The sequence below is a fragment of the Rutidosis leptorrhynchoides genome, chromosome 4, assembly GCF_046630445.1.
Source record: "Rutidosis leptorrhynchoides isolate AG116_Rl617_1_P2 chromosome 4, CSIRO_AGI_Rlap_v1, whole genome shotgun sequence".
Classification (NCBI taxonomy): Eukaryota; Viridiplantae; Streptophyta; class Magnoliopsida; order Asterales; family Asteraceae; genus Rutidosis; species Rutidosis leptorrhynchoides.
The window spans coordinates 456,828,625-456,842,825 of NC_092336.1; the positions used below are offsets into that span (position 1 = coordinate 456,828,625).

Here is a 14,201-nt window from a genome sequence, read left to right on the forward strand (position 1 = left end):
TTATAACTCCTACTGCTTGAGCAATATTGGGTCTTGTACAAACCATGGCATACATAATACTACCCACGGCCGATGCATATGGAACCTTTTCCATATCCGTTTTGTCTTTTACCGTCTTTGGTGATTGATTTTTCGATAACTTAATCGTGCTACCCAAAGGCATAGAACGAGCCTTTGAATTCTCCATATTAAACCTCTCTACTACTTTCTCAATATATTTGGATTGAGACAAGTATAGAGTACCTTTCACATGATCACGCACAATACTCATGTCAAGTATTTGCCTAGCACCACCAAGATCTTTCATCTCGAATTCACGGGAAAGTAATCCCTTCAACTTGTTAATTTCGGACATGTTGGAACCTGCAAGTAACATGTCATCAACATACAACAATAAGATTATATAAGAAGACTTTAGTTTCTTCAAGTAGCAACAGTGATCCGCTTCACATCTTAAGAAACCAATCTTCTTCATAAAATCATCAAACTTCAAGTACCATTGCCGAGGTGCTTGCTTCAATCCATACAAACTTTTCTTTAGCTTACAAACTCACTTCTCTTTACCCTTTACCTCAAAGCCCTCGGGTTGCCTCATGTAGATCTCTTCAACAAGATCACCATGCAAGAATGCGGTCTTCACATCTAGTTGCTCTAGATGTAAGTCTTCGAATGCAACCATAGAAAGTACCAAACGGATAGTAGTCATTTTAACTACTGGTGAAAATATCTCTTTGTAGTCAACCCCTTCCTTTTGTTGAAAGCCTTTGACTACCAAACGAGCCTTGTATATTTTCTTGCCATCCAACTCATTCTTGATTCGATACACCCATTTACTTTGCAACGCCCTTTTATCATGAGGTAACTTCACTAGTGACCAAGTTTTATTCTTCTCAAGTGACCCCATCTCTTCTTTCATGGCAAGCTCCCATTGTATGGATTCTTTTGTCTTTCTTGCCTTAAAGTAACTTTCGGGTTCACCATTCTCGGTATAGAGCAAGTAGTTTGCTGATGGAGAATAACTAGGATTAGGTTTGGGCACTCTAGTTGAGCGTCTTAGTGTAGGAGTAACCGAAATGGTTGGACCGGTTTCATTTGTGTCCTCCTCATCACTAGAACTCGCACTATGTTCGAAATCATCACCGCTTTCCGAACCATCCCCATCATTAGCATTTTCCGATGCCTCACCGTTTGTTGGTAATTCATTGTTTCTCGTACTCCCACTAGAACCTGTAAGATCATCAATAGAAACATCGTCAAAAGTAACATGACCCAGTTTAGGACTCCCCGTTTCCGGTTTGCCATAGACCGAATCTTCATCAAAAGTAACATCGCGAGAACGAATTACTTTTCTAGCCTCGTTATCCCAACAACGATAACCCATTTCATCCGACCCGTAGCCTATGAAAATACACTTCTTTGACTTAGCTTCAAGCTTGTCTCTATCCGCATCTTTGGTCTTCACATATGCATTACACCCAAAGATCCTAAGGTGATTATAACTCACCTTCTTACCATGCCATTCTTCCTCGGGAATTCGGAAACCCAACGGTGTTGAGGGTCCCCTATTTATCAAATAAGCCGCCGTGTTAACCGCATCCGCCCAAAACATTTTAGGCAAACCGGCATGTAGTCTCATACTCTTAGCCCTTTCATTTAACGTACGATTCATACGTTCGATGACCCCATTGTGTTGCGGTGTCTCCGGTACTATTTTTAACATTCTAATACCGAGCTTTGCACAATGGTCTTTAAACTCAAGACTACCATATTCCCCTCCATTATCCGACTTCAAGCACTTAACCTTCACGTTAGTCTCATTTTGTACCATAGCTTTCCACTTCACAAATGTATTAAATACATCGGATTTAGCTTTAAGAAAATAAACCCATACCTTTCGAGTGGAGTCGTCAATGAAGGTGACATAATAGCGAGAACCTTCATGTGATTCTACATTCGTTGGACCAAATACATCCGTATGAACAAGCTCCAATTTCTCCAACTTAGGAGCATTCCCCGATTTCCCAAAAGTCACCTTCTTTTGCTTCCCATATACACATGGTTCGCAAAACTCAAGTTTTACCCTTTTCAAATCCGGAATTCTCCCACTCGAAACAAGCATCTTCATACCCTTCTCACTCATATGCCCGAGTCTTCGATGCCTTAGAGTTGATTCAGACTCAACATTAACCGTAGCAACTACCGTGTCTTCATCAAGCACTTCAACCATATAAAGAGTTCCCCTTTTATGTCCACGGGCCATAATACAACTACCCTTAACCACCTTCCATTGGTGGTTTTCAAAAGTAACCGCGTTACCTTCATCATCTAATTGACCAACTGAAATAAGTTTCCTTTTTAATTTAGGAATGTACCTTACGTTTTTCAAGGTCCAATTAGAGTCAAGAGTAGTCTTCAATACAACATCTCCAATGCCCTCTATATTGAGTTGTTTGTCATCCGCCAATTTCACCTTGCCTTAATATGAACGAAAATTCTTCATCATGCTTTTGACATGAGTAGCATGAAACGAAGCTCCCGAATTCAAAATCCAAGACTCCATAGAATTTTCAACACTACATAAAAGTGCATCATCACTTTCTTCCTCGGTCAAGTTCACACCTTTCGCCGGACCATTTTTACAATTCCTTTGAAAGTGCCATTTTTGATTGCAACCCCAACAAACAGCTTCACTTCTATCTTTCGATGGATACCTCTTCTTATACTTCTTTCTACCCTTCCTCTCACCGCGATCAAATTTCCTACCACGGTTGTCGGTACTTAACAAGGAACCGGATGTCGATTCCCCCGAGTTTCTCCTACGAGTATCTTCACCAAGAATCAAATCCCTTATTCCTTCAAACGCTAGCTTAGTAGTTCCCGTAGAGCTACTAACTGCAGTAACCGTACCCGACCAACTTTTCGGTAATGATGAAAGCAAGATTAGTGCCTTTAACTCATCATCAAACACAATATCTACCGATGCTAACCTCGATATGATGTTGTTGAACTCGTTGATATGATGCGTTGCACTCGTACCTTCCTTCATCTTCGTATTGAACAATTGTCGCATGAGAAAAACCTTATTAGAAGCAGTAGGTTTCTCATACATGTTAGAGAGTGCTTTCAAGCATGCAAACGTCATCTTCTCATTCACAACGTTGTATGCAACGTTCTTAGCAAGTGAAAGACGAATCGCACCCAAAGCTTGACGATCCAAAAGCGTCCAATCGGCATCGCTCATGCTTTCGGGCTTGGTCTCTAACAGAGGTTGATGTAGCTTCTTTTGATACAAGTAATCTTCAATTTGCATCTTCCAAAAGTCAAAGTCTCTCCCATCGAATCGATCGATTCTAAACTTTCCGTCTTCCGCCATCGTTCCCAAAGTCGAAACCTTGAGCTCTGATACCAGTTGTAAGGATATTAGGACCCAAAACAACACAAGTGATTTAACAAGATCACTCACCGATAATAATTCTACAAGATTACTAACCCACTTAATGAACGAAAGATTATAAATGCAAGAAATGTAAATCGACACAAGAGATAACGTAGTTATATTCAATAGTTGTGATTGCTTTAGTCCACGAACCAACTAGAGAATGTATTTACTGAATATTTGTGGTGTGTTTACAATGAGTTACAAGAGGGTCTATTTATAGAATGGTTTTAAGGAGTAAGCTAAAAACAATTTCTTGAAGCTTCATGTGAGTTTCCTGACAGCTTCGTGGAAGCTACATATGAGTTTCCTGACAGCTTCGTGGAAGCTACATGTGAGTTTCCTGACAGCTTCGTGGAAGCTACATGTGAGTTTCCTAACAACTTCGTGGAAGCTTCGTGTGAATTTCCTGAAATCTTCCCTCTAATTGTTTAAAGTTCTCCATATCTCCAACAATTACTTAGTGATTTGAAAGTTAACAATTTACTTGTAGTAAAATTGTATTGTGATAACAAATTAGCTCACCTTTTAGCTACTAATCTTGTTTTTCATGAAAGATCAAAACATTTTTTAATTGATGTTCATATTGTTAGAGAAAAATGCTTATGTAGGGTTATTAAAACTGAGTTTCTAGATACTACAAAACAAGTTGCACATGTATTTTTACTAAACCTTTAAACAAGTCTCAACATAAGCTGCTCTGCAACAAATTGGGCATTTTCAACGTGTAAATGGATAAGATTGAGCATTTTCAATGTGTAAATGGATAAGATTGAGGGAGGGTGTTAATGTGTATGAGCATTAATTAATATTTATCCATTCTAAATCCATTCTAACTTAATTTAGTTGGGTATAGGTTATTTGGTGGCCAAAATGCAATTTAATCTAAGCTTGGTAGAGATTTCTGCTTTAAGAGTTCGAGGGTGCCGATTGATAATGTTGAACTCTTCATAAAGATTTCATTTTATTTTTTATTCAATTGTTTCATTATCTTTTTCTGTAATCTTCTTCATTCTCTCTATTGGTGTGATTTACGGTTTCATATTCTTGTTGATTTCTGTATCATCTTGATACAGATTTGTTCTATAGTATTTGTTTGTTCTTCATTGTTTCTGTTGTTGAGAGAGTTACGATATTGTGACATTGTAATTTTGGTGAACGATCGTATTTACTCCGCTGGTTGAAGCTTAGTTTGTGTGTTCTTGATTTCCGTTGTCTGTACATAACATTAATTAATAGACATAGAAATAAATGTCCTAACACTACACGTAAATGGTCCTTGCGGATCGGATCATCTAAATCTCTAAAATATTTAAACAAACATGTCCTTGAGATCGTCGGATATTTGGTTCTCTTCCTTCATGAAATAATTAAAAAACAAATGGAAGTAAACAAACACGAATAAAAAATAGTAACAAATATGTGATTTTTAACTAGACTACTAATTTATGCGATTAAATTATGAATATTATTATTATTATTATTATTTTTTTATTTTTTTTTTAAAAAATTTATGAATATTATACAGTGCATATTAGTTTACTAAACTTAATAATTTACTCATGTTATAAAAAAATCATAAAAGCATATCAGGTTTCTTAACTTATGATTTCAGTTCATTTGGACAATATTAGTCGAACAAATTAATCTAACAAAGTAAAGTAAAGGGGAAGGGGGGGGGGGGGGGGGAGGGATTAATTTATTAACTATAATGCTGTTTATGGTGTAATATATCGACTTACTTGTAAGAGTAACGCCTGCTGGAGCTCATTAACATCATGATCACACAAAGTAAAGGAAGATTTGTCTTCATCAAATAACACAGTTAAGAAATTCACTTCCCACATATACTACACTATAACTATAATGCTGTTTATGGTGTAATATATCGACTTACTTGTAAGAGTAACGCCTGCTGGAGCTCATTGACAACGCTATTCATTGTTGGCTTTTGGTCATTAGGTTTCACGATACATTCAGATGCAATTTCGATAAATTTCTTCAAAGAAGCTAAGTTGGTTCTACTATCGTTCCTGAATATTGTCGAATCTAGCATCGAATATATCTGTCCTTCGTTGATGTATGTTGGTAAATAAGTTTCTATACTCTCGTGAAACGCCCTGTTAAAAAAAGCTAAATTCTTCCTTTCACTAAATAGAACCTCTAACAAAACTACTCCCAAATCATGTACGTCTATTTCTCTTTCAACCTTACCCGTCCTCAAACAATTATTGTTAACCACAATTTTGGCCTCCCAATTCTCGTCCAATGCAATACTTCGGCTTTCAATCTCCCAGTGTTGTGTCATCATTCGGTCTTCCAATACACAGTGAATATATTTAAATGCATTTGCTACATCAAGACAGATTTTCAATCGTTTTTCCCAAGTAAGAACAGACTTTTCGGTTAAAAGGTGGTGCCAATAATCATTAAGTTGCCCATTATTAGACACGTGCTCAGTGACAAGAATCATCTTAAAACCTTCATCACAAAATCCAACTAGACTGACTATGTTACGATGCTTGTAAGTAGTAAGCATTTCAAGTTCCCTATAGAAATCTTCTACTACATCATTCCCGTCTGAACCCAACAAGTCTTTTATAGCAACAGAGGATGAATTTACTTTATCCAAATGGTCGAGTGTAGTTTGGTATAAGGCGTAATGAATTCAATTCCACTCTCAATCTTAAATTCTTCAGAAAAGTTATTTGTGGCCAACACTAAATCACTCAGTGGAATCATCAAGTGACTCAGTTGAGTAGTCAATTGTTTCAGTTTATTTCTCTGCAACACACGAGGGGAAAGGTTGTTACTATCAGGAATTGCACGCGGAAAGCCGAAAACAACGTAATAACCATATTAATCAATTCGTTGATCACTCTAATAATATCTACATTTTTGCTAGAAAACAAAATATGCCTAAACACGCCAACAAAGAGAAAACTAACAATCGCATGCAATAAAAAAACAAAGAGTCAACGGTCGGAGAACAAGCACCGCCACCGCAACTACAAGGAGATACAACCAATTAACCAAAGCAGCGGTGACCGGAAGAACGCCGACTACCACTGCAACAAAAACTAACAATAAACCCAACCACCACAAGCCGCCACAAAAGAAAATGAGTCCACAAAACATTCATCCCACCCAGGGGCAAAAAATTAAACCAATGAACTGTCATAGTAGTAAATGATGTGTTGGAAAGAAAAATAAATTGTGAAAACACCATTTTACACTTACATGTTTTGCACATTGTCATATTTCACATAGTTTTTGACAGATGTTAGAGACAAGAAACATGGGCACGTTTTTTAAGTATGTCAGGGTTGGTGTAATTCTGAAAGATAAGAGCTATCAATATATATAAACCCCAAATTTTTTTTGATCATTTTATATGAGTAAACTTGAAACTTAGGTCGTCTAAAACAAACGAACCCGTTTAGAAAACCCAAAACTATTGAAAGTAACGAAATGGGTAACGAGGTTACCTAAACCTACGATCATGGATCATCGTCATCAATAAAAATTTAACGAAGGACCAACGCGAATAAAATGTGCAGGGACTAAGATGTACATTAATTAAAATGATAAAAATTAAAATATATATATAAACTGAAAATAATAATAATAATAATAATAATAATAATAATAATATAATAATAATAATAATAATAAAATAAATTAAATAGTTAAATTAAATAATTAAATGTACTTATCTAATTAAAACTCTAGAATCATCTTAAAGACTCCTAACCTTATCATGAGACTTAAATTCTATCCTAAACACTTAGAGTCCTAATGTTCTTCAAATTTCTTAAGCCTTATCCTAACTCCATACTAATCCTAACTCACCTCTAATTGCTACCCTATAAATACCCTCCTAATTTAACCCATTCAACTCATAAACTCTCCCTTCTCTCTTGTTGAAATCGGCAACCACCACCACATTTACAATCACCAACATCGACAACCATCAGCCCTCTCCTAACACCACTCTAAACCGCCACCTTTTGGGCTGCTGTAGGACAGCCGTAAATCACCACCACCGCCACTTTATAGCTGCGTTTTGTAGCTGAGAAACACCACCAAAACAGCCCGTTTGCAGCTCCTGCTGCTGCTCTTGTTCGCTGTCCCAACCGCCACCCAAAACCACCACAAACCACCTTGATTTTTGCTGCTGTTCGTCTCTCTGTTTTTGCTCCCGTCTGACACAACCTACCACCATCACTCGTTTCACTCTCGTGCAACCCAAAGGTATAAAACCCAAACCCAAGTTTTGATTTACTCTTAATATCTTACTATACTATCTTTATTGTAATTATCATTATAGTTAAACCAAAAAAAAAAAAAAAAAAAAAAAATTTTTTTAGTGAACAACAAGCATATGCATATATGCATACGTAAATTTAAAAGAAACATATGTTCCATATATGCGTGCATGTACGTACCGTGTGTATAAATAAAATCACTTTTACTACTGAAACTTAATTGTGTTATAATCTAAATCTAAATTAACTTTTATAAACAAATAAAATTTAATAAGAAAATGTTGATGGGTTTCTTTAAATAAATAGAAGAGTAGATAGATACTCTGTTTTTGCGTGAAGTACAGATCAACTCAATAAGAAGATGATTGTAACATTTAAAAAGTTACTCATGTAGCCCCAATATTATCACTACATTTATAAAGGTTTATAAATAAAATATAAAAAGAAAGAGATGACATGTACGACGGTTGTGTGTGCAGGATGGCATGACACAAAGTTCAATTGAAATTTTCATTTATTTACGTATTTAATCCCTGTAGTTCAATTAATTATACAAATGCAGTTTTACTTATAAAGATGTATGAGATATAGTAACTTATAAACATATAAAGATATAAAGATATAAACATTATATTATAGTAACATAAACTTACTTATAATATATAAGTACATAATATATTATTATTATTATTATTACTCCTAAAACGTAAATAGTGTATACATATGAATAATAAATATACATGTGGTAACACTTGTATTATATATATTATAACATGAACACATCTACTTAATAAAATTTATTAATATTTTACAAGTATGAGCTTATATTATATATATAAACATATAGATATATATGGAAGATTGTGTTTATGCGTATATGTAGATATACATATATACATGAGTGCACGCATGTATAAATGTAGATACTTATATACGTACCACATAATTAGAAGTATATGTGTATGTGTGTAAGTATATACATGGAAAGAAATAATCAAGTGAAGTATTCCTATACTCACTAGAACATACGTGGGACTATAATTACAAACAAATAACGTATGACTTTTGCGAGACTCACCGCTACTTACGGTCATGGATGGTGTCTAGGTTGCCAGTTTGGGATAAGGTTGTGGATCTCGAATGTCACGGCTTAAAGTCGGATCAAGAGTCCTGGCCCCCGGTTACATCTGGCTGTCCATTGACTTACTTGATAGCAACGAGGATCGTTTGAGTTATGCAACATCTAAACTGTGGGAATGATTAACATTGTAAACTCTATAAAGGACACCGGTAATATATGTATATATATATATATATATATATATATATATATATATATATATATATATATATATATATATATATATATATATATATATATGAACATATATATCAAACACATAACTATAATGATGATGATGATGACCATGATGATCCAACTAACTTAAACCCTAATGATGATAGGTTGACAACTTTGGACTACCGCTGCTATTTACTATCATACTGTTTACTGCGCTCATAAGGTGAGTCATAGCCCCAACTTTTTAATTGTTTTATAAATTGTTTTCGGGGTGAAAATACATGTATTTTTCTGTTTTACAAGTAGACAAAAGTGCTAAACTTACATTCTATGCTGAGTTATAACCGAAAATCCCTTAGCTTTGGTAACTAGTAACTACCAGTTAAAGAACTGGTGGGCGCGAATAGGTGTATATGGATCCATAGGGCTTGACATCCCCGTCCGTCCAGGTTAGAAACTAACCTAAACTTAGCGGGCGTATACTATTTGAGGTGGTACATTTTGGTTAGGTGTACGTAATAACAGGGGTACTAAACAAACGTTAAGGCTTAGTTACTGGGTGCTCAAACTTATAGAATCTTTTTAAATTTTTAAAGGTGCTTGCGAGCATGCAAACGAAATCTTGTGGTCTATACTCTAAACTTTATACTACTTAAACCTATGATTCACTCAACCTTTGTGTTGACGTTTTTACATGTTTATTCTCAGGTATTTAGGGAATGTTTCTGCTCTAGCTAGTAAGGCCGTAGAGGTCATGCATTGGAAATGAAGATTTGTTTAAACTTTGATAGTGGCATTATGTCTTTTCATTTTTAAATACATTTGGTTTGATTAGTACTTTGTTGGTTTTCTTTAAGTATTGTAAACGTTTGGTTTTTATGAATAAAATGCCACTATTGTTTTTAAAACGTTGCATATAGCTTGCATCGATCAGACTTTGACCTCTGGTAATACAGCACGTCATTGCCTCATTTTGACGGGGTATTACATTTGGTATCAGAGCTCTGGTTATAAGGAATTAGGATGCATTAGTGTGTCTGCCTATAGGATACGTTAATAAGCCTAATCTATAACTAGACGATTATAAGTTGCCTTACTTACCTGTTCTCTAGATTTACTCGTTTTCTTTTAGATAACATGTCAAAAGTTAACCCCATCATTCTCTCCGACTCCGAGGACGAAAGCCCTAGCCATTCACCAAGCTGCTATGACCCCCTCCGATTGGAGAAATCACCCCGATTATTTGACAATATGCTAACTCTGTATTTATTGTTTGAAGAATAATGTCTGGAAGACGAACTTACAGTCCTGAAGAACTCCGAGCCCTTATCAATGAAGGTGTCTCCGCTGCATTGGCTAATATGCCTGGAGGCTCAAACACAAGACAAAACTGCACTTACAAGGAGTTTATGGCTTGTAAGCCACTACCATTCAAAGGCACTGAAGGACCAGTGGGTCTAACCCATTGGATTGAGAAGATGGAGTCAGTGTTTAGTATTAGTAACTGTGCTCAAGCTAACTGGGTAAAGTTTGCTACTTCCACACTGGAAGGTAAGGCCTTGACCTGGTGGAATTCTATTGCTCGACCTATGGGTCTCGAGGCTGCTCATGCCATCCCTTGGGAAGACATCAAAACCCGTATGACTGCTGAGTATTGTCCCGATAATGAAGTTAAGAAGATGGAGGCAGAGTTATGGGATCTAAAGGTTATTGGGACTGATCTTGCTACTTATACCAACCGCTATTTGGAATTGATTCTGATGTGTCCGGGAATGGTCCCAACTGAAGGGAAGAAAATCGACCGTTATGTTAAGGGTCTTTCTGAAAATATTCAAGCTAGTGTTCATGCTTCTAAACCCCAAACTTTGCAAGAGACCATTAATATGGCAAATGATCTCATGGATCAATTTACTCAACGGAATGCTGCTGAAGTGAAATCTGGGGATAATAAGAGGAAGTGGACTGGAAATTCTAACTCACAGTCCTCCAAAAAGCAGGAAGTTTCTGGAAAGGGGTATCAAGGAAAGGCTCCTTACTGTTCAAGGTGTGAGAGACACCATGAGGGAAGATGCACTGTGACTTGTGGAAAGTGCAAGAAAATAGGGCACCTGACCAAGAAATGCTGGTCAAAGAATACTGGTACCGCAAATCCTCCTGCTACTAATAACGGTGCCGTGAAGACATGTTATGAGTGCGGTCAAAAGGGGCATTTTAGAAATGAATGTCCAAACAAGAAAGGACCAGAGAAAGGAAGAGGAAGAGCATTTAATATCAATGCTAACGAGGCTCGTGAGGACCCCAACTTGGTTACTGGTACGTTTCTTTTAAACAATCACATTGTTTTAGTATTGTTTGATTATGGTGCAAATAGAAGTTTCGTATCCATAGAATCTAGTTGCATGCTTGATAAAACCCATGTACCCATAGACACTAAGTACTGTATTGAACTGGTGAACAGTAAACTTATGAAGGCTAATAAAATCTACAAAGACTGTACCTTAGTTTTAGAAGGGAAACCATTTTTGGTGGACCTGATGCCTATTGAAATAGGAAGTTTTGACGTAGTAATAGGAATGGACTGGTTGTCTAAGAATAGAGCCGAGGTCGTGTGTTTCGAAAAGGCGATTCGTATACCCCTTGATAATGGAGAGAATTTGATGGTTTATGGAGATAAAACTGGCGTAAAACTTAACCTGATTTTGTGCATGAAGGCACAAAAGTATCTGAGGAAAGGTTATCAAGCTATCCTTGCACATGTGAAAGAGATCGAGACCGAAGAAAAGCGAATTGAAGATGTACCAATTGTTAGAGAATTCCCAAACGTCTTTCCCGAAGAACTACCTGGTCTTCCACCTCATAGATCGGTAGAATTCCAAATAGATCTCGTACCCGGAGCTGCACCAGTTGCACGATCACCATATAGATTGGCACCATCAGAACTAAAAGAGTTGTCCAACCAATTGCAAGAATTGTTGGATAGAGGTTTCATTCGACCAAGCTCATCTCCGTGGGGAGCCCCCATTCTCTTTGTCAAGAAGAAGGATGGATCCCTGCGAATGTGTATCGACTATCGCGAGCTGAATAAGTTAACTATCAAGAACAGGTATCCACTACCGAGAATCGATGATCTATTCGACCAACTACAAGGGTCATCTGTATACTCTAAGATCGATTTGAGATCTGGTTATCACCAATTGAGGGTGAAGGATGAAGATATCTCCAAGACAGCGTTTAGAACTCGCTATGGCCATTACGAATTCCTAGTGATGCCATTCGGGTTGACAAATGCTCCTGCAGTGTTCATGGATCTTATGAATCGTGTATGCAAGCCCTATCTGGATAAGTTTGTAATCGTGTTCATAGATGACATCTTGGTATACTCGAAGAGTAAAGAGGAACATGAGCAACATCTGAGATTACTATTGGAACTACTCGAGAAGGAACAATTGTACGCGAAGTTTTTGAAGTGCGAGTTTTGGCTATCAAAGGTACAATTCCTTGGTCACGTGGTTAGTAGTCAAGGGATACAAGTGGATCCAGCGAAGATTGAATCTATTAGAAACTGGGAAGCACCTAAGACGCCAACCCAAGTGCGACAATTCTTAGGTCTTGCTGGCTATTACAGGAGATTCATTGAAGGGTTCTCAAAAATTGCACGACCATTGACTGCCTTGACTCATAAGGGCAAGAAATATGAGTGGTCCGATGTGCATGAAGCTACTTTCCAACTTCTGAAACAGAAGTTAACATCTGCTCCTATCCTGTCCCTACCCGAAGGAAACGATGACTTTGTCGTATACTGTGACGCTTCTCGCCAAGGTTTTGGCTGTGTCTTGATGCAACGGCAAAAGGTCATTGCTTACGCCTCCCGTCAACTAAAAATCCACGAACAAAACTACACCACACATGATTTAGAACTTGGTGCTGTGGTTTTCGCACTCAAAATGTGGAGACACTATCTTTATGGAACCAAGTGTACCATCTTTACTGATCATAAGAGTTTGCAGCATATTCTGAACCAGAAACAACTCAACATGAGGCAACGACGCTGGGTTGAGTTATTAAATGATTACGATTGCGACATACGATATCACCCTGGTAAAGCAAATGTAGTGGCTGACGCCCTAAGCCGAAAAGAAAGGGTTAAACCTTTACGAGTTAGAGCCTTAAATCTGATTGTCAATACCAATTTGACTACACAAATTCGAGATTCCCAACTTGAAGCGCTTAAAGAAGAGAATAAGAAGGAAGAATCTCTCAGAGGTTTAGACAAGCAATTCGAAATAAAAGGAGATGGAACTCGTTATTTTGCCAGAAGAATTTGGGTCCCAAAAATTGGCGAAGTAAGAAAGAAGGTGCTAGATGAGGCACATAAGACAAGGTATTCGATTCACCCAGGCGCTGACAAGATGTATCATGATTTAAAAATGTTATATTGGTGGCCTGGAATGAAAGTTGATATTGCTACCTATGTAGGCATGTGCTTGACTTGCTCTAAGGTTAAAGCTGAACACCAGAAACCTTCTGGACTACTGCAACAGCCTGAGATTCCCGAGTGAAAGTGGGAACGGATTACCATGGATTTCATTACAAAGTTGCCAAAAACTGCGAATGGTTATGATACGATTTGGGTGATTGTTGACCGTCTCACCAAATCAGCTCACTTTTTACCGATGAAGGAAACCGACAAGATGGAAAAGCTTGCTCAGTTGTATTTGAAGGAAGTTGTTTCAAGGCATGGTGTGCCTGTTTCTATTATTTCGGATCGAGATAGCCGTTTTACTTCTAGATTCTGGAAATCGTTACAAGAAGCTTTGGGAACGCAGTTAGACATGAGTACTGCTTACCATCCTCAAACAGATGGACAAAGCGAGAGAACGATTCAAACGCTCGAAGATATGTTACGAGCATGTGTTATTGATTTTGGAAAAGGATGGGACCGATTCCTGCCATTAGCTGAGTTTTCTTATAATAACAGCTATCATTCAAGTATCTAAGCTGCACCGTTCGAGGCACTCTATGGGCGAAAATGTAGATCACCAATTTGTTGGAATGAAGTGGGTGACCGACAGTTGACTGGTCCCGAGATCATCCACGAGACGACTGAACACATTGTAAAGATTAAGCAAAGGCTAGAGACAGCCCGAAGTCGTCAAAAGAGTTATGCTGACGTCAGAAGAAAACCGTTAGAATTACA

The 14,201-nt window shown here is 37.3% G+C and overlaps 1 protein-coding gene across 1 annotated transcript; it reads left to right on the top strand.

Annotated features, from left to right (window-relative positions):
* The first annotated feature begins 10,287 nt into the window (after positions 1-10,287).
* Positions 10,288-13,502, top strand: LOC139842210 (uncharacterized). Its single transcript, XM_071832379.1, has 5 exons — positions 10,288-11,848; positions 12,368-12,452; positions 12,630-12,823; positions 13,118-13,385; positions 13,481-13,502. The coding sequence occupies exons 1-5, from the start codon at positions 10,288-10,290 to the stop codon at positions 13,500-13,502; spliced, it is 2,130 nt and encodes a 709-aa protein (XP_071688480.1).
* Positions 13,503-14,201: the final 699 nt, after the last annotated feature.

Coding starts and splice junctions, on each gene's coding strand:
- LOC139842210 (XM_071832379.1), top strand. CDS start 10,288: ATGTCTGGAAGACGAACTTACAGTCCTGAAGAACTCCGAGCCCTTATC. Junction 11,849..12,367: donor CTTTCCCGAAGAACTACCTG/GTCTTCCACCTC, acceptor TCGTGTTCATAG/ATGACATCTTGGTATACTCG. Junction 12,824..13,117: donor CTGTGACGCTTCTCGCCAAG/GTTTTGGCTGTG, acceptor AAGCAAATGTAG/TGGCTGACGCCCTAAGCCGA.